Source organism: Corvus hawaiiensis, chromosome 2, assembly GCF_020740725.1.
Source record: "Corvus hawaiiensis isolate bCorHaw1 chromosome 2, bCorHaw1.pri.cur, whole genome shotgun sequence".
Taxonomy (NCBI): domain Eukaryota; kingdom Metazoa; phylum Chordata; class Aves; order Passeriformes; family Corvidae; genus Corvus; species Corvus hawaiiensis.
The window spans coordinates 83,992,449-84,011,615 of NC_063214.1; the positions used below are offsets into that span (position 1 = coordinate 83,992,449).

A 19,167-nucleotide genomic window follows, 5' to 3' on the forward strand; every position below is an offset into this window, starting at 1 on the left:
ATAGCTCTGCTAGCCCCTAGGCTTGTCATTTAATAACTTATCCAGTTTTAATGCTGTGCTTGTTAAAGCAGATGATGTCCATTTAGGCTTGACTCCTTCCTACAGCCTTCTTGGCCTGATATGTCATATTTTGCCACAGACCTCCCTCTCAGGCGATGCTGCTCAGCTTTGGCTTACTGCTGCCATAGAATACATCAGCCACAAGAATGGGTTCTTGCACAGAACTAGGGATGGCAATTAACACTAGTTTATAAATTGTATATTTTTATTCATTATCAGAAGAGTAATTTTTTTCCCAACTCTCTTTTCCCAGTTCTGATTCCCAGCTCTGCAACTCTGTGTGCATGAATGCTGCCCTGGGTTATGGTTGCAAACACACAGGAAAGCCAGTTGTACTATGTAACTGCAATGCATAGATTTTTTTTTTTCTTGTCTGCAATTCTGTAACTTAAAATGTATTTAAAAACCACAGATATTAATATTCAAAGAGGATTTAACAATGAACAATACTGAAACAATACTAAAACATAACAATACTGAAAGTAATTTTGTCTATAAAAATGCCACTAAATTATGCAAGATTACAAGTGATCAAGGACTGATATCTATGTAGATGCCACTAGAAATCTGCGAAACCACTATCTTCTATGATGCACATGAACATTTTTTTCTGCCCCTTTAGTTTTATAAGGTGTCAGAAGTCACGTACATTTACTTATGCTGCTGCATCATCATCATCATGGTCATCATTCCAAGCAGGGTTAGTATTTTTCAAATCCAACCATCCATGGGAGACTAGCAGCTTTTAGCACAATGAGTATCAAATATATCTGTTCAGGTCTGTTTTCTAGTGATTCCCAGGCTTACACATAGGTCAATATCCTCTAAACAATTGGAATAATTTTTAAATTTTTACTCATCTTCAGTGATTCCACAGAGATCTTAACAAATTATTCAATTTCTCTGCTCTGCTTGTTAAAGCAGATGACATCCATTTAGGTTCGATTCCTTCTTTCAGACTTCCTTCACACTTCCTTTGGTGAAGTGTGTTTTCAAGATTGCAATAGTATCAAGGCACTCAAAAATCCAATGTGATATTCAGAAACTTTAATTTTCCACTAGCTGCTCAGTGATTAACAGCAAAACTACTTAAAAAAATTACTTCAGGTGATGCATGCATTAAACAAATAATGTATCAAATCGTGAATTTTGAATTCAAAGGAGATGGGAAAATTTAAACCAGAAGAGGATCTGCTATGATGTCTCTTTTAGGCTAAATTAAACATAACCATTTAGCCTATGTTCAATCATCCTAGCTTTTATTCATTCACTTTTTATGTAGTCTGACAAACTGAATAATCTGATGCCTTTCCTCACAATACTCTAGGCAAAACATAAACTCTCTACTCTTGATTTACCTTTTGATCAATATATTTGTTTTCTTCAATTGCTGATCTTTTAGAGTGGTCACATGAGGAAGAAGATGCTGAAGGAAGTCTTCGCAGCAAGCAACTGGTATCTTGTTGCTGGCGATCAATAAACTGCTTCATAAAACTTTCCCTTGTGAACAAATAAAACCCCAAGAAGAGTTAATATCTGTTTTTTCTTATAACATATCACAATCCATTAGCGCAAAGATAGATAAACTCCTGAGAAAAAGTTGTACTGGGCTATAGATATATAAATGAACGGAGTGCCGGAACAACTGATAACACTTGAATGCATTTATTAAAAAAATCCATAACTGAATTGAGAGTTGGATCTTTTGCACATAGATTCAAATAAAATAATTCTATTGCTTTTATTATTTATTTATTGACCAATTAAGGTGCTAAGTATTTGAAGTGCCTTTTGCAGTTTTCAGCTCTTTTGAGCTCATTAAACAGCAAGTTGTTACTTCAATGTAAATCAAATCCTGATATAATCCAAAGGAAACATACCCTCTGCATGAAATTCTCTTGAAGATTTCAAACAACATCTGTTCATATAACTGCCTTGAATGTCAGTATTAAGGCACTTCAGCAATTCTGTGCCTCACATATGCCATGTTTAAAACACAGAGACATTTCTGTTTAAAACAAATATACATTCATCTTGCCATATTTTAAGTTCAGTAGAGTTGTCTCTTTTTAGTGTAAACTATGTCACAGCTAATTTTTCTCTGGAGAGGTATTACTACATAGTACAATAGCTTCAGATTTAAAGGTATGATTTGCTAATGCTAGTCTGAAGTAGTTAATAGGATCATGAGTGAGTACAGAATATGCTGGGAAAAACATAACTAGAAAGAAATACCAATAAAAAGACTAAGACTAGGAGAAGAATGCCCTCCAGATATAACCAAATGGTACTTTGATACTAAAAGTAAAACATTTAGGATTGTTTCCTTGAAGTTTGGAAGGTTGTTTTTCCTGACCTTTCTGACCAGTATTATTCCTTTTGTTCAGCTAAGGTACTACAAACAGGTCAAACCAGTTGCCTTACCTTTCCTGTGAATTTAATCAAAAGAAATGTAACCTCAGGAGACTCAGAAGAATGGCAGGAATCTTTCACATCATCCTCTCTTCTGGCATGTGCTTGTTGAGGATATTGAAACAGACCTGGAGAGGACCTGACCAGCCAGCTTGTGCTGTGTCAGCAGACTTTGCAGCCTGTATATACTAGAGAAGCCCTTGGATTTCTGTCAGGTTTTTATGACATCAAGCAAAAATAATTTTACTGTAACTGATGATCACAGAATCATAGGATGGTTTGGGTTGGAAGGGACCTTAGAGACCATCTTGTTCCACCCTGCCTGCCATGGGCAGGGATACCTTCCACTAGACCAGGTTGTTCAGAGCTCCATCCAGCCTGGCCTTGAACACTTCCAGGCATGGGTCATCCACAGCTGCTCTGGGCAACCTGCCCCAGTGCCTCACCACCCCCACAGTAAAGAACGATCTAGTAGATCACTGAGCGTCTGATCTTTAGTTAAGGTGAGTTTCACAGGAAAGTGGTAACTATGCAAATACAAATAAGGGACAAGGTCATCACAGACTAACTGGTATTGGATGGTCTGTTTTACCCCCTCTAATGATTCGCTGCCAGTTCACCCGTATCTTTAAAAACCTACATGAGAATCCATTAGACTGCTAGTTGTCTATGTGAGTCAAGAAACTAAAAGCCAAATGAAAGGGGAGAAACAATACACTTTTCAATTATATTGTACTTGTGTCAGTTCTGGTCAATCTAGGTGCTTTCATGAATAAGGTATAAGAAATGCTAGGATTTTTTTTTTTTCCCAAATGAGGGAAATGAGGTAAACCCAAAATGCCGCATCTTTTGAATGCCTATGTTACTTCTGTTTCACTTATTTTCTGAACTACCTGCCTAACAGACAAGAAAAAAAAAGTTAAATATTTTGGGTATTATATGGCCCTAGAAAAGTTTACAGCATACTAGAAAAGGAAATATTTCAATACCTTATTTTTGGAACTGTGAAATCTGAAGGAAGCTTTGAGATTTTCACCATTTGTGGCCTGTTTGGAAATTTTTCAAAGATGCGTAGACGCAATGGAAGCTTCTCCTTTGTATCTGCATTAGCTTCACTTTGCTTTAGCTGAAAACAAGGAAATAAAAAATATACAGAAAAGGAAATTTTGCTCTGTAATATCCCACTAGTTTTTTCAGAATCCAAATAATAACAATGGCAATCATTTAAAGAAACAGAAGATGGCAGCAAAGACCTACAGAAGGTAAATTTGATACGCATTAAAGGCTTGTGTTCAAAGATGTCAAATACCTAACAATACCGTGCCTTTAACTGCAAGACATAAAATGGGAGGATTGCTAATAATTTTAATTTTAAAATATAAAGCATATTAATGTCCTATTCAATATGCTTATTTCTATGTTTTCTTCACAGATTTTAACACTTTTGTTGAAAAACCACCCATGGTCTTTTCTTATTAGGCACATCTTTCTGTATATACTGACAGCTCTTTCATACTCGAAGACAACACAGCAATTTCAAAGGCAGAAATTTTAAGAGAATCCAGCTCCCAGAACACAAAATAACAGGACAATTACATTTAGGTGAGTATCATAAGTAATAATACAGAACTCAAAAGAATCCATCTACATCAGCAATACTTAGCTATGGCAAATCATATAACAAATGTTGCATTTATAATTATCCACAAACAGTTATTCAATGGAATGTCACCCATCCAAATACAGAAAAGGCAGATAAATCTATGCGGACAGATGATAGCTAAATCAAATGATAGAAGATAAAAAGATATGATATAGAGATGATTCCTGAATTCTGATTACCTTACCTAGCAATTCAGTTGTGTTATTGCAACAAAATACCAAGTCAAAAAGCAGCAATGAAATTAATTTTCACATTTATTTTAAACTGTATGTGTATTGTATACTATTTCAACAAGCATGCAACTGAAATTTCAATTATCCTTCTCACCCCTGCTTGTAAGCAAAGGATTAGAAGCTTAAATTTTAGAAAACATTTTCACCATCAACACCTGCAGGGAATACTGCTGATAGACATCAGCTACAGATTTTTACCAGGGACAATTGCCCAGGAATTCAAACAGAGCTTTAACTCTCATTTGCCCTGCCTAGTGAAATGCATGCTCCCACAGCATGCTATAGTAGAAAATCTGCTCTGCTGCTCTGTCATGCTATCAGCAACATCACCACTTCCAGCCACAGGACAGCTTAAACTGAAAATCAATTCATATTTGGTTGGATATAAGTTGTCATGTGGACTGAAAACTGAAGAAAACTGAACAGCTACAAACAAACTACAAACAAAGACTAATGATTAATGGCAAAGCTGATTCAGAATAAAAGGGAAATGTTGAATAAATCTGTATTGTGTCCAGTCCTGTTTCATCGCTTTATTAATGATTCTTAAAAGGAAGAAATGATGACATTAGCACACACGATATTAAAATGTGAAGAATTGCAAATACCACATTGGGCAAGGATGAGGACACATTTAGAAATAGGGGCAGGAAATAACAGACTGAAAAAATTCTACATAAAGAGTAAGAGCAGAAACTAAACAAGACCTTGGATTTCAATACAGCATCAAAAGGCCAATTTGGGCACCAATTACCTTACCAGCCAAAGGCTATGTTCACAACTAAGCTCTGTTGGTTAGATGTTACAGAGGTACGAAAAATGATATGGAAGTCCACAGCTCCTCTCTGTGCTGCTTTGAGGAGAACATATCTGGGTATGCAGTAATTTCTAAATGCCATTTTACCATTTTCTCACTGACAAGCCAAAGTAGTGCTGAAGAGAGCCATGAAACCGAGGGGGGGGGGGGGGGGGGGGAAGAGGGAGGGGCTGTGTAAACCAACTGGGACAAGGGAGAAATAAGAAGAGAAAGACTAAAGGGTCCCAATATTTATTCCACATCTACCATACCTGATAATAAAGTAAGAGCAGGGGGGATGATGTAAATTTATGTAAGAAATATGTGAAAACAAATTATTTCAAGTATACAATAGTGTACACCAAATAAAGGAATGAGAGAACGAAATTTAGAAATAGGATTTCTAGGATGAGAATAAAGATTATTAGCCTTATGGGGAAATCTCTAAGCGTTCAGAGAGATCTCCGGAGGGAAGTGCCTCATCATTTCAAAATCAGACTAGTCAGAACCCCTGAAATGTCAGAGCATTGCCAAAAGAAATCTTTCACTGACAAGGAAATTAATTGGATAATCTAACACGGCTTTTCTGCAACATTGTACAGTTGAAAGCTTTGGGAAGGGATTATTTTTAAGAGGAAGAAAAGGTTTCCAGTTTCCGAGACTTGTTTTTCAACAAGTCAATGTCACTTACAGCTATGAACTCCTGTTTTCATTAGTCAGTGTATACAGAATAGAGAGCATTGCAATGCTGTCTGAAGTCTTAGTGCAGAACAGAACAGGGAGAGCTTGAAAGCAGGAAACGGTATAGTTCAAAAGGTAAAGAAGGGGATAGGGGAATGTTTTAAAATAGGCTTTAAAATAACTTAAAGTCAAGGCAGTTCTACAGAATATCTCCAATTACTCATGCTGTGATAATATTACATATTGGGGAGCATGAGGCATTTAGCTTCCCTGAGTTCTTCTCCATGCACTTAGGGTGTAATTGTTGCTCCACATGACACACATCCTGTTTTGTATTGCTGCTTAGAACCTTTGTATTTCAACTTTCTCTAACACTTGACAAACACGTACATTTTTAAAGGTACAGGATTATGTTGAAATTGGGCTATGATGGTACAGAATGTTTCTAGCAACAGCTAGACCCAAATAACCCAATAAACTGAAACAAAATATTGGGAAATTTTTCTCTATGATTTTTAGGTTTTATTTATTAATCTTTGGTGTGAACATGCCAAAGGAGATACAGAATTAACAATGTCTAAAGGCTAAGACCTACCCATCCTAACTTTTTGTTTTGTCCTCTATTCATTTAGTTCTGATCACAGAAGAGGAGCCAGTAACGTGCCAAACTTAAAGAGTGAAAGACGCCGTTTTCATAGAGTTTGTGAGGCAAGTGTATGTGAAATTCACTTAAATACTCCATTTCAATGAAATCAAATTATTAAAAAAATTACAGCAGTGCTCTAACTCTTTCATTTCAGTTGACGGACTGAAATAAATCATTCCAAATTAAAAGCTTTGCCACTGATGTACGCACAACCTATTTAGGACCTGGCCAGCTGCCCAGAATAATTTCATGGTGACTGAAAAGTTCAAACCTTTTGCCAAAGTTCAGGAGGCCTCACTAGTGGATGATTTTAAATCAATATTGTTTGGTACATTACAGTGCACTGCAATATGAACATTTTTCACTGCAAATCTTCTTTAGGGGCTTTTGAAGAATAAAATGACCATATAATCTGTGCTGCATGCTTAGCAGGATATGCCATGTGCTCCAACCCCAAACACTTTGGGCACAAGACTGCATGTGGATGAAAGACATTAAAAACTGATACCAGCACCCAACCAACAGCTTTGCAGAATTTTTTATTTATCCAAGTTCTCAGATTTGCCATCACCTTTGGCTTGTCAAAAGGAGCTTTGAATGAAAGCTAAGTAATTAGCAGTATAAGACATTAATTAAAAAACTAAAAATCAGAAAGGCAGATTAAATGAGCCCCTTTTTTCCTTTCTGTTATTCTGAAATCCTAAGGACCTGGCAGATTTTTCAACATGAATGAGCCATATTAAAAGAAGATATGCATATGGGTAAGCTGTCACATCCCACACTCAGCTTTGGCATCAAATTGTAACAACATTTTTGTACCTGCATTTGATTTAAAATTAAACACAAATCAGATGTTCAGTTACTATTATTTACACCTGCAATTTCATTTGCAATGAAGGAAAATGTTGATTTTCTTTGAGCACTCTGCATCATGAAATAAATGGAAGGCAAAATCAACCTGGAAATTAGTGTAAAAAATTGGATAAACAGAATTTGGGTAATTAAACTAATACTTGCAGTGTTAAAAAGAAGTATTTATGAAGCATAGATCTTATTAGTATCTCTACAGTGCTATATAAAAGACTGACAAAAGCCTAATCCCTTGCCTAAAGTCACATGGTACATGGTGAATTCAAGCCATAATATTTGCCTCTTGGTTCTTCTAGGCCCTGTGTGGTGGCCCTGAGACATAATTACACCAGTTATTTTTCTATGGGTTTTCCAATTCTTCAAGGCATCTGAAACAACATGTGAGCTTTTGCGTGCAATTCTCCTGCACAGCACTTCTGTAGGATGACATTTGGGTTGTGCATTGCTTAATTGAGAGGCAGTTTGGTAAGAGGTGGGAGAGCACTACAGTGTCTTAGAGTCCAACCTGGTGGAGCCTTCTCTCTTCTTTCTTTGAAAGCAGTCTCTCAATTAAAATATTACTTGAACTATATCAAAGTATTGTCTGGAAGAAAGTAGCAGGAGCTACAGGAGAGACCCAGCATGAGTTTTGCAGCATGCACAGACAAGGGCTCAATGTCTGAACTTGCTCTCTTGTCCTCTTTTACTGCTTAGATGTACCAGTAGTGAATTTTGCCCTTTGGGTTCACCTAAACAAAGGGGACACTGCAAGCAATAAAAAATTCTCCCATGTAGGTATGGTAAAACAGAACCTAAATTGATTTTAACCACAATCAGCATTGCCATGAGGAATTTTCAGTGAAATATACCAGAAGCTATTATTACAGTGGTGCTGGCATTCAGAGTAGAAACTGCACTGTTGATAATATAAGAGTAAAATAAACTGCAAAAGTTCCTGACAGATGGAGGAACCAGACTACATGCATTTCTCATAGGCACAAGATCTGTTTTTTTAATAAACAACTTTTCTCTGTCACAGGGTTCATAAGCTGTGTGTAGCACGGTTTGGTGCTGTGACTGCTATTCCCTAGTTGTTCATTTAGATAACTTTTTCTTAGTTTTGTATTAAGTCTTCCAAATTTAACAGATATTGAGGAAGATTTCACAAATACGGGATTTTTAGTAGCTTCCTTCCAATAATTGTAGCTCCTATCAGCTCTTCAGGAACAAATGCTGCTGACAAGCTATGAATCCAATTCAAACTTATCTAGCAAAATTTGGCTAAGATATAGTCTGTTTATCTAAAAGAAGACAGGAATCCAAATTTTCATAGTTTCCCTGTGATTGAAATAAATAAAAAGAACTTTTCAGAGGTATTACTTCATACTGACTACAAACTGGCAAGCATTGCTACATGGTTTACACTTTAGCCATATTTCCAAATATTTTTGCCTCTGCAGGGGCAAGTATTATATAATTTTAAAAAATGGGCAATCCAAGGTTCTGTGCAGTCTGTGTCTGCAATCAGGCCCCAGGAGTGTGCTTACCAGACTAGAGTCAACCTTCTTGCCTTTAGACTGAAGTAACCACCTGAATTACTTTAGTTCGGGTCTCTTTCATAGCCAAAAGGGAGGAAGAGACACTTGTAGAGGTCAGTTCAGACCTTGGGTTGGCTATATACTTCACACATGCTTATTTTTTTCCATTGACTAAACTGGGAACTTGAATCCAGTATGTTCTTCAAATCAGATACCTGACTCCCAGCAGCAGGATGAATCCAAGCCATAGCATCTACGATGGCATTCATCTCAGCTAATGACAGTTCTCCAAATGGGAACTAAACTGTACAGTCATCTAGGCACTTCTTATATTTAATTGTAAAAGCTATCTCCAGATATTGAATCATCCCATACCAACACATAAGCGAGACAAGCAAGATGGACTGTCACCTCAGGGTAACTCCATCACTGAATACAGGTGCAGTGTACAGCTACACCTGTCCCAGCAATGGGGTATGGGCCTAAGAACTGGAATAAGATTGCCCATTGTGTTATATTGTTAACGAGACCAAGTTTCACTTTTTGCCTTGGCCAGCTGGCACTCCCCCTGATCATGCCTGAGCACAGTTTGGCACTTATCCCAACTGGGTACATTCCCTGTAGGCAGTATGGACCCTTCCTACTTAAATGGTAGGTAGTTTTGGGAAGGGAAAATAACTGCTGTATTTACAAGCCAGGCTGTGGCAGCTGGCCAGCTTTAAGGACAGACAGCATGTCCTGGAGAGCTTTCTCTCTTGATACAGATTGGCCAAATTACTATCTTTGAGAAGATGCTCTAGTGTAAGGAAGATGAAATAGATAATAGATTTACAGAATCATTTAGGTTGGAAAAGCCCTCTAAGACCATAGAGTCAAACCATTAACCTAACGCTAGATAAGATAAACCCCCCCTTTATTTTAAAACAGTTCAGGGGTAGGTACATATTTTGATGGATAGTTTAAAATAGATAATGAAAATGAAAATTTAACGCTAACATGCATAAGTCTTTTTCATAGCCATTTCACATATAAATGACATAATGAATATGAAAAAATACCATTTTTATATTAATTATTTTTCTCTTGGGATAAGTAGCAGAAACATTTTTGTTTCCATACAAAGGTTAGTGAGTTACAAAAGAATATCCATTATAATAGAAAATGCATTACATGCTCCATTTCACCAGGGGAAACTGCTTGAAACTTCACGTAAACTAGGTATCATTATTTGTTATGAACTACATTTGCGATGAACAACAAGTAACTAAAATATTTTCAAGTGAACAAAAGCACAAGATGCATGAATTATGCTCTTGCACAAATGTAAACTTTCAATACTGACTAGTTACAATGCATTCATCTTCAAGATTCAGGGTGAATTCATTACAACCTGAAAGGGTGCTTCTGCATGGGAAGCAAAGGAATTACCATTGCAAGACAATTCAGAGACTCTTAATGTTTGCTTTCCTGTTCTATTTTCTACACAAAGGAAGATTTCTAGAGGTAGCTTTGCAAATGGTCCTTTACCTAAATGTAGCTGAGGCACACATCTTCATCTGCCTTGCCAGGATCACAAAAAAACAGAGCCAGTCTGGGAAATTATAATTATGGGCAGACTTTCAAAGGTTCTCACCACAGGCAGCTCCCATTCATGCAAAAAAGAGCTGAAGACACTCAGTGAGCCTGATGGTCATGATTGACTGAGGAAGTCATCATCTTGACTAGCTATCAGGATACAGATAGCCAGAGATATTTAAAACGTTGAAGAGTAGAGAGATCATAGGAATAAATGACTCAATCTGCAGAGAATGTGTACATCCCTGCCCATAGTTTAACAAAGGAAAATAACTTTTACCTAGGTCCTCTTAGTACCTAAGTATAGAAAGCCTGAAATTTTTCCCATACATGCAAAACTTTTATTCCATGTGATTTGTATAGGCTGCTCTATGCATTGTATGGGGTATTACATGACATAGATCACCTCTAAACTGGTCGGGACAGAAGGCATATCCAGCTTGACTTACTACTTAGTTTCACCTGCAGGGTAGGAAACACTGGGCTGGTTTTGGCTGTGGTAGAGTTAATTTCCTTCGTAGTGGCTGACATCGGGCTGTGTTTTGCATTCCCTCTGCAAACAGTGCTGACAACATAGGGATGCTTTCCTTACTGCTGTGCAGCACTTCAACAGAGTCAAGGCCTCTTCTACTTCTCACCCAACCTCACCAGCGAGGAGGCTGGGGATACACAAGAGGTTGGGAGCTGACCCCAGCTGACCAAAGGGATATTCCAGATCATATGGCATCATGCTCAGTATATAAAACCAAGGAAGGAAGAAGGATGGGCAGATGTTTCGCGTGATGGGGTTTCTCTTCCCAAGTCACTGTTACACGTGATGGAAGATGGCTTTCTTAGGGATGGCTGTAGACCTGCCTGCCCATGGGAAATGATGAACGAATCCATGCTTTGCTTTGCTTGCATGTATGGGTTTTGCTTTACCTATTAAACTGTCTGTATCTCAACCCATGAGTTTTCTTGCTTTTACTCTTTTGATTCTTGGAGTGAGGGAGCAACTGTGTGGTTGGGGTTAAACCTTGACAAACACCTTTGCTATGTGAACCTAATTCCAGATTTCAAAGCAAACCTATGCAATCCATATGAATTTGTGAGCACTCTCTCAGGTGGAAGCAATTATGTGTAGATGCTGAAAAATATTTGTCACAGATTGTGATGCAAGTGCTTGTGCAGCAGACGGTATTTTGTTTCTGCGGGCTGTAGCAATGCAAGCCTGTGTTTCCTTCTTTTTAGGTGTGCTACAGTCTGTTTAGACACTTGTAAATGGATACTTTGCTGGCATAGGCCAATATTACAGTATATTCTAACATAAATGATCTCAACAAAGACAAAAAGGATGACCTACATCCTTAGGACAACATGTTTTTAGGACAAAGATGTTTCATTTGAAACACAGAACACAATTCAGATGAAACACCAGATAAATATTCCTAAGAATCTGATAACATAACTACTAAATGTGATAATGAATTCATTATTCTTGGTCTTACAGAGGTAGGCAAATGTAAACCACAGTGCACAGCACTTTTTGTAAACTTTTTTCCAAGTGCTTTTATTATAAACACCATTATCATGTGTACTTGTTTCCTTAAATGTATTCAGCTAAATATGCACATGGCTGTACACTTGATCTGATCTCCATGTAATCAGGTTTGTTTGGGATTGCCACATTGGAGAGGGTCTGTGGAAGGGCTGCAGAAATTTTATCTGTAATGTAGTTCTAGAGAATATAAAGGAACACTCTTCACAAGGAGACCTAGTCACAGGACAGGAGGCAAAGAATACCATTTGTTTAACAAAAAAGAGTTTCTCTAGATAGAACAAATCAATTCTTCATTATGAAGACAACCACTGGAATAAGTTGCCTAGACAAACCAAGGAAATTTTATCACTGGAGATGTTCAGGAATTGACCTAATAGGGATGAGGGTAACCTCATCTAACAGACTACTTTCAATAGCAGGTTGGACCTGGTGCTCTTCAGAAGTTCCTTCCATCCTAGACTTTTCTATGGTTCTATGACTTGGTGATAACTATTAATTGCAGGACAACAGATAATTATGCTCTTCAGTTTTACTGTTGTGCAAATGCATACATCATCTCCTAATAACTTCTACTTTTGTTCAAATCATTACTGGGCTCTATTAGATTCTCTGGGAAGATAATTAGTATAACTTAGATTTGAGTATTTGCCATCCACATTGCAGAGTAATTTCTACAATCAAATGTCCTTACTTAGAAAACATAACTGAAGTTGAGAAAAAATTCACAGATGTATCTTAGGCCATAATCCAGGACATCTCTTTAAACAGGAGAGACTTTGTCTTTGCACAAATTAGCTGCCCCTTAGCCTTTTTGTGGATGGTTGGTTTGTTCATTTTGAACTGGAGGCAGAACATTTAATTTGACATAAGTGGCCTGAGTTTTAGATGCATTGGAATTTCACAGTATTTTTCCAGTACAGAAATTCAGATAGAAGATTTATTTTACTAAAGGACACACAGAGGCAAACCTATACAAGTGGTAATTAGGAGATCACAAAGGCTGATCCAAACTACTTCAGAAACCTTCTTGGCTGGACTAGATGAAAACAGAAATAATTTGATGTTACTGGCTGCCCTTTTTCCCACACAAGTTTGCTGATGAAATTTTAGCCAGGGCTAGATTCCTGAGTTCTCTTATTCCCTTTCACAAGGGATGGAGATTGTTTTCTTTGTGTCCTTGTGGTCATGGGCTGATTCTTTAAAGAGAAAGATATGTGTAAGAATTTTCCCTTTACTCTGAAATAGTGCTCCCACTCATTGGATATTATGCAGGAAAATCCTGCAGGCTTCCTCATCTTCTGTCACGTTTTTAAAAGAGTGCCTGATTCATTCTTGAGAAACTATAAAAAGGAGACATTCTCTGAATTCTAAGTGGAAAAGAAGTGACTGTCTTAGACTCAGGTACCAAAAAAATGCAGTAAAAATATAATTAATTAGTTCTTCTAAGCTGCTAGCTCTTTTTAATGAACAGGAATTAACTCTCATGCAAAGGCCAGGCCTCTACTTTTTTTTCAAGAATGCAGAAGTTAATTAGCATGTGTACACAAGATTCACAAGCTCCCATGGGCCTAAAACACAGTTCAGAAAAGGCAGTGCAGACCTCTGCCACACAGAAGGGCACAAAGGCAAACCCAGCATGGATTTTCAAGACTCCCAACTGCTAAGAAAAGAACTAGCAATGCTACATAAGCCCTTCATTCCAAACTGCTGCAGGACTCTCCCTTAGTTCAGAGGATGGAGCATCTAGAATCATCTGTGTGCCCTGACAAGCACTTGCATTTTCCTTTGCTATCAACTAAATAAAACAAAAAATAAAGATTAAATGATCTCCCAGTGATAAAAAAGCTAGGTAAGCATTTTATTCCCTGATGATATAAATGAAGCAGCAGAAGCTTACATTTACATTTTTGTTACTGCTATTTACACATTCAAAGCAAACACAGCTCCCATCCCTCCTCCTTGAAAAATGTCTGCTTTGATTATGATCTTTGGCTAGAATATTCAAAGGTCTCTATTTTATACCATAAAAACTTCATCCAGGAGAAACTCTCTTGAATTTGAGATTTTTTGACAGATAATACCATATTGTATATACCAGGAATTGGCAACTTCTGAATTAGTAGTCAGGTGTTCATTTCACCATTACAAATAAAACATATCACCCAGAATTTGTGATCCATTGATGCTGTTTTTAAAAAATGTGACAGATGAGGGAAGAGGTAGGAGAAAAACCTCAAACAACAATGGTGTCTTGAAGCTACAGCCTTCAAGAGACTTTCAAAACTTTCCTAGTTATTAAAAAAGAAATAGTCTAGTATGAGTGGTTTTCCAGATGACCGTATTTTCCAGTCTTGAAAGGCTGGTTTGTTTTCTAGAAATAGACATAGTCTCCGTAAAGACTACTACTTTTGAAATAATGCCTCTTTAAATGTTCTGTATATGTCCCAGGAATGGGGGACCAACTTGAATTTTGTGACATTTCTATCTTCCCTCTATGATGAAAAGAAGGATTTTATGCATTTTATGTAGTACATAAATTTCAGTGTGGAACCATTAGTGTACTGTTCATTGGTTAATGAAATGTGCTAGACACTTATCTTTCCTGCCAGTTGTTAAAAATCCATTCACATGGAATCAGATATAATGAAAAGGTAATTTTTCATTTTTATTCCATTTTATAGTTATTTCCCACTTAGAATTACCTCAAGCACTGTTCTCAGAATAAAAATACTCTGGAGGCAAGTAACTCTAACTAGGCTTCAAAACGCTCCTTGATTTTCACACACAAATTCACATATATAAAATTTTATGCCAAGTGTGTTTAAATTAGATACACCCATTATAACACCTTGTTCACACAATATGTTCAAGAAAAATCCCCATGCTGAAACTCCCACTTTAATTCTGAAGCCTCAGCACACAATTTGGAAATGATGCAACTGCTGAAATTGTCATTGGCATCTTCCTGGATCTTTTGAATTCCTGGAGGTGCTAGGTGAAAGGCAGAGGGCTCTGGCAATGTATTCTGACCAAACGTGTTCAGCATCCCAAATCCTGTCTTTTCCAACTCTTCCTCTACTGACAGACAAAATGCCACTTCTGAGGTATCACTCAACATAGCTTTTGGAGCCATGTACTTGAAAAGCCAGTTACCAGTGTTTGACCTGTCATTGTTCATGGTATCAATTAAAAGCAGTAGTCAACCATGTGCTCTGGTTCTACTTAACACGAATCAGGGGAGAAGGGAGCAGAGGGGAAGAGAAGCTTCATCCCACTGAAAAGTAATACTGGGTCATAAAGTGTGAGTACAGTTTTGCTCCTCACTAAATAAAGAGTTATTAATAGGTCTGCCAAAATGATATTTGCATTACCAGGACAGTGAGACCCATTGGTATTAACAGGAGTAATGTCAGAACTGTCTTCTGGTGAATAAGGACTGTATCTGGCTGGCCTGGACTTCCCCTGTAAACACCTTGCTTTCAAACACTAAGCTGCCTCACCAGAAAAGAGGTCTGTGGAGAGCAAATGAAGACAAAGGGGAAACAAAAAATGAAATCTGTGAAAAACAGGACCAGCAAAGCATCAGCAACCTAGCTGCATGCAGGACTGACTTCCTAGTGCTTTTTCTAATATGGCCTAGATATTTTGAATTCTTGTTAACAAGAAAACAACTTCGAAGAAATGATGTTACAGAAATTCTATCCTAGTAACTTCATATGCTCTTATTGACCTCAAAAAAACCAAAAAAAAAACCAACAAAAAAAAGGTGTTTATAAGGAATATAAATGGGAATGACTTTTTCCAAGATGTGTTAGTTAAACTGCCACATTTTCTTGCAAAAGGAGATCACTTGAAATAGAGCTACTCAGTGGAAAGAAACTTTGATCTGATTCTAAAGCTACATCTACAGGTGCACAAAGACAGAAAAACATGGGAAGCAATAACAGGCACTCTAGGAAAGAGAGAGCTCTGAGGAAGTATTTGACTGGAATACTGTACATCAGAGGCTAGAGGGCATCAAACAAAAACAAGTGGAAGACTCATTAGTTGAAAAAGAAATGTCTTTTCACATAGTGCATTGTAAATTTATCTTTGCTACTGCAGGCAGTAAATGATAGAATATACACAGATTTGAAAATAGATATAATAGACATGCAAGAAAAAAATCCATCAAGAACTACTAGACAAAGATACACCATGTTGGACAGTGGAAGCTCCTGTGTCTCTGGAAAGTGACTATCACTCAAGTATGAAGTATTACCAGAGAATGAAATACCACTTTGTGAGTTCCCTTTTCTTGCGTTAGTTCCTAACCATATTTGTGGGAACTCACACCTTCTCATCAACAAATCAATATGATTACACAGAAACATCTTATTGTTTAAAATACCCCTGTGTTCACACATCTCACAACTTTGACATAATACCTTACTTATACATTCTACCTACCTATACATTTCACTTGCTTATCTTATACTACTTATACATATACATACTACTCTACTCATGCACTTTACTTACTCATACACTCCACCTGCTTTTGCATACTATTCTACTTATACATTTTACAACTTATACATAAAACAGTACATATACATTTTGTAACTGTTGTGCATGACATCTCACATTGCTTGATTGGTTTTTCTATTTTGCCAATGAGCTCCACCCCCACTCTTCTGATAATATGATAGGCTTTAATCTAGTGCAGCACAGTCCTTTTTTATCTATTCCTTGCTGTCTTGGTATTTAGTTTTTCAGCTCCTTCGGTCCCAGTTCTTTTCCACTTTAGCACAGTTTACCTTTCAGTCCTTGATGAATTCCTGAGGGCTCTAACAGGTCAGGCTCCTGATCCAGGCAAGCAGCATCGAGATGATGAGAGCAACAAAACCCATCCAGTGATCATCAGCCAAGTTAGGCCAGGAACAAACCAGCAAAGAACATATATAAACCTATCCCATCCCTCTCCTCAACCCTTCAGACTGGAGCTTAAAAACCTTCCTGGGGCTGATGTGCTGCAGCTGAAGGTGGAAAGGCCAGGTGAAGCCGGTGAGGGTAATTCCAGCCTGGTCCCACTCTGAGGGCTCTGGTAAAAATAACTAAAATTGGTTTGGCTGGGGCACACTATCAAGGTTCAAATACTTTACAACACATACTTTTCTGGCCACTGTCAGGAACTAGACTTTGATCCAGGAGGACCTTTGCTTTGGTCCAGCAGACCTGTTGGTTTATTCCAAGTCTAGAGATTCTTCCTCAGTGAGTTTCATAATAAATTTCTAAGGACAATTTGGCACTGGTTTCTTTTTATCAGAAACATATATGGTGAAATTCTACCAATCACTGGTCACAAGGAAGTGCAAGCAATTGTGAATGCCTTGGTTCCACTTTCAGGTGACACTGATAGTGATAGAGCATAGTGCCAATAATGCTAAAGTTGCAGGTTCAATCCCAGCATGGGCTATTTGCTTGAGAGTTGGACTTGATGATCCTTGTGGGTTCCTTCCAACTCAGAATAGTCTGTGATTTAGTGATATAATTAGAGCTATAAGAGAGGCATGAAGCTATCGTTCCTAGGATGTGAGAGGCTTTCCTCTGATGTCAGTGACCATCACATTGAATACCAAACATCACCATACTTCAAGAGCAGTAATTTTAGGGTAGAGGTCTGAAAGGATTTACATTTAAACACAGTACACCTGGGTTACCAAAGTAAAAGTTTTTAGTAGGACAATCCACTGCCATTACAAACAAGATATGTAGTTAATCCATATAATTTCATTATTGAAAAAGGATAAAATAATATTGTGGAATTAAGACATGCTCTATGGAGGAAAAAAGGTACTAAACAGAAGGAAACTCATTAGAGGCACTACTGGAGCTGTTAAGGATTTAAGGATTTTGTTTTAAAGAACAATATAAGGCATACATATACATTTTCAAGCATTGGCAATATATTCAGCACTTTAATAAAATTGGCATGATTTTAAAAGGGATTTGATGTTTTTCTGCAAACTGTAAAACTCACTCACTTTGAAGAACTGTATATTTGACAAGTTTTTTCTGTGTGGGTGTGTGTGTACACCTGCATTGACATATGCATATGTAGCAAAGGCATTTGCAGGACCTGAAATGGAGAAAAACTTTAATGATTCTGAAATTGTTAGCACATATGCGTATGTCTGTGTAGTTTCAAAATCACAGGCTACTTGTATTAGAGAGCAAAAATATATACTGTGTTTTTATGGTAAACACACCCAAAATATACATATAGGATATGATAATCAGATGCACAGAATGGAAAAAACAAGCATCTGCAAGTACACTCAGGAGGTCTTAAATTTCTTATACTCTTTTCAAAGAACATGGGAACAACTGCAAAAAGAGGAGCTTGTCCTGACATTTTGATTGGTGCTTTTTTGCCCTGAACATAATTGCTTATACTACTGCCTAGAGGGTACCTCATCCTCCCAGAATTCACATTATTTTTAGTGCAGAATGGAATGTAGCACATTGCAAGCTTTTGAACTACCTCAAGGCACTGACTGTAAAACCAAAATATATCTGATTCAGAGGGTTTTTGTATGTTTTAGAAGATAAATATTAAGATTCTTTACTTTTTTGGTTTATTTTTCTCTCTTTTTAAAAAACCTTACTGAAATATTTTAAATATGACTGAAGTACATGTTTCTTTTCAGAAGGACATGGCCAATGCAAATGGATCTGCATTCTCTGTTAGGTGCTTAGTTATACCTTTTCTACAAGCTCCTTGCCCGACTCTGAGATCTCCCATCTTAGTTTTTAACCTGATGTCCAGAATCCTCTGACTTATAAGCAAAAAAGTAAAGGCAAGTAGCTTTGCAAAGTGGGTACCCTGCATTCCAGATACAGGAGAGGACGTGATGGAAAGACGATCTAACATAGCTTATTCCTTTCCATTCCTCAGAGAACTGATGTAACTAAATTGTCAAGGCCAGAAGTTAGAGGGAATGAATTAAAAATTAAAACAGGTCTCACTTTCCTTCAGAATTTGCAAGAATACTGCAAACCTCTTTGGAGCTCCAGAGTGAAAAGGAGTAGCGGGAGAGGCATGAAACAAATGGATGTCAGAACAGATCAAATCAGGCCTACAGGTCACACTTGTTATTTGAAACACTGGAAGGGGTCACTTTTGCACGGT

General features: G+C 37.4%; 1 protein-coding gene across 6 annotated transcripts in view; it reads right to left on the reverse strand.

Annotated features, from left to right (window-relative positions):
• Window positions 1-19,167, reverse strand: part of NALCN (sodium leak channel, non-selective) — a 240,299-nt gene that overhangs the window by 56,818 nt on the left and 164,314 nt on the right. For all 6 annotated transcript variants that reach the window (XM_048295894.1, XM_048295893.1, XM_048295892.1 and 3 more), the window contains 2 exons: window positions 3,462-3,598; window positions 1,419-1,560 (listed from right to left, as the gene is read on the reverse strand). In XM_048295894.1, the coding sequence (XP_048151851.1) occupies window positions 1,419-1,560; window positions 3,462-3,598 (279 nt within the window). The remainder of the gene's footprint in view (window positions 1-1,418; window positions 1,561-3,461; window positions 3,599-19,167) is intronic.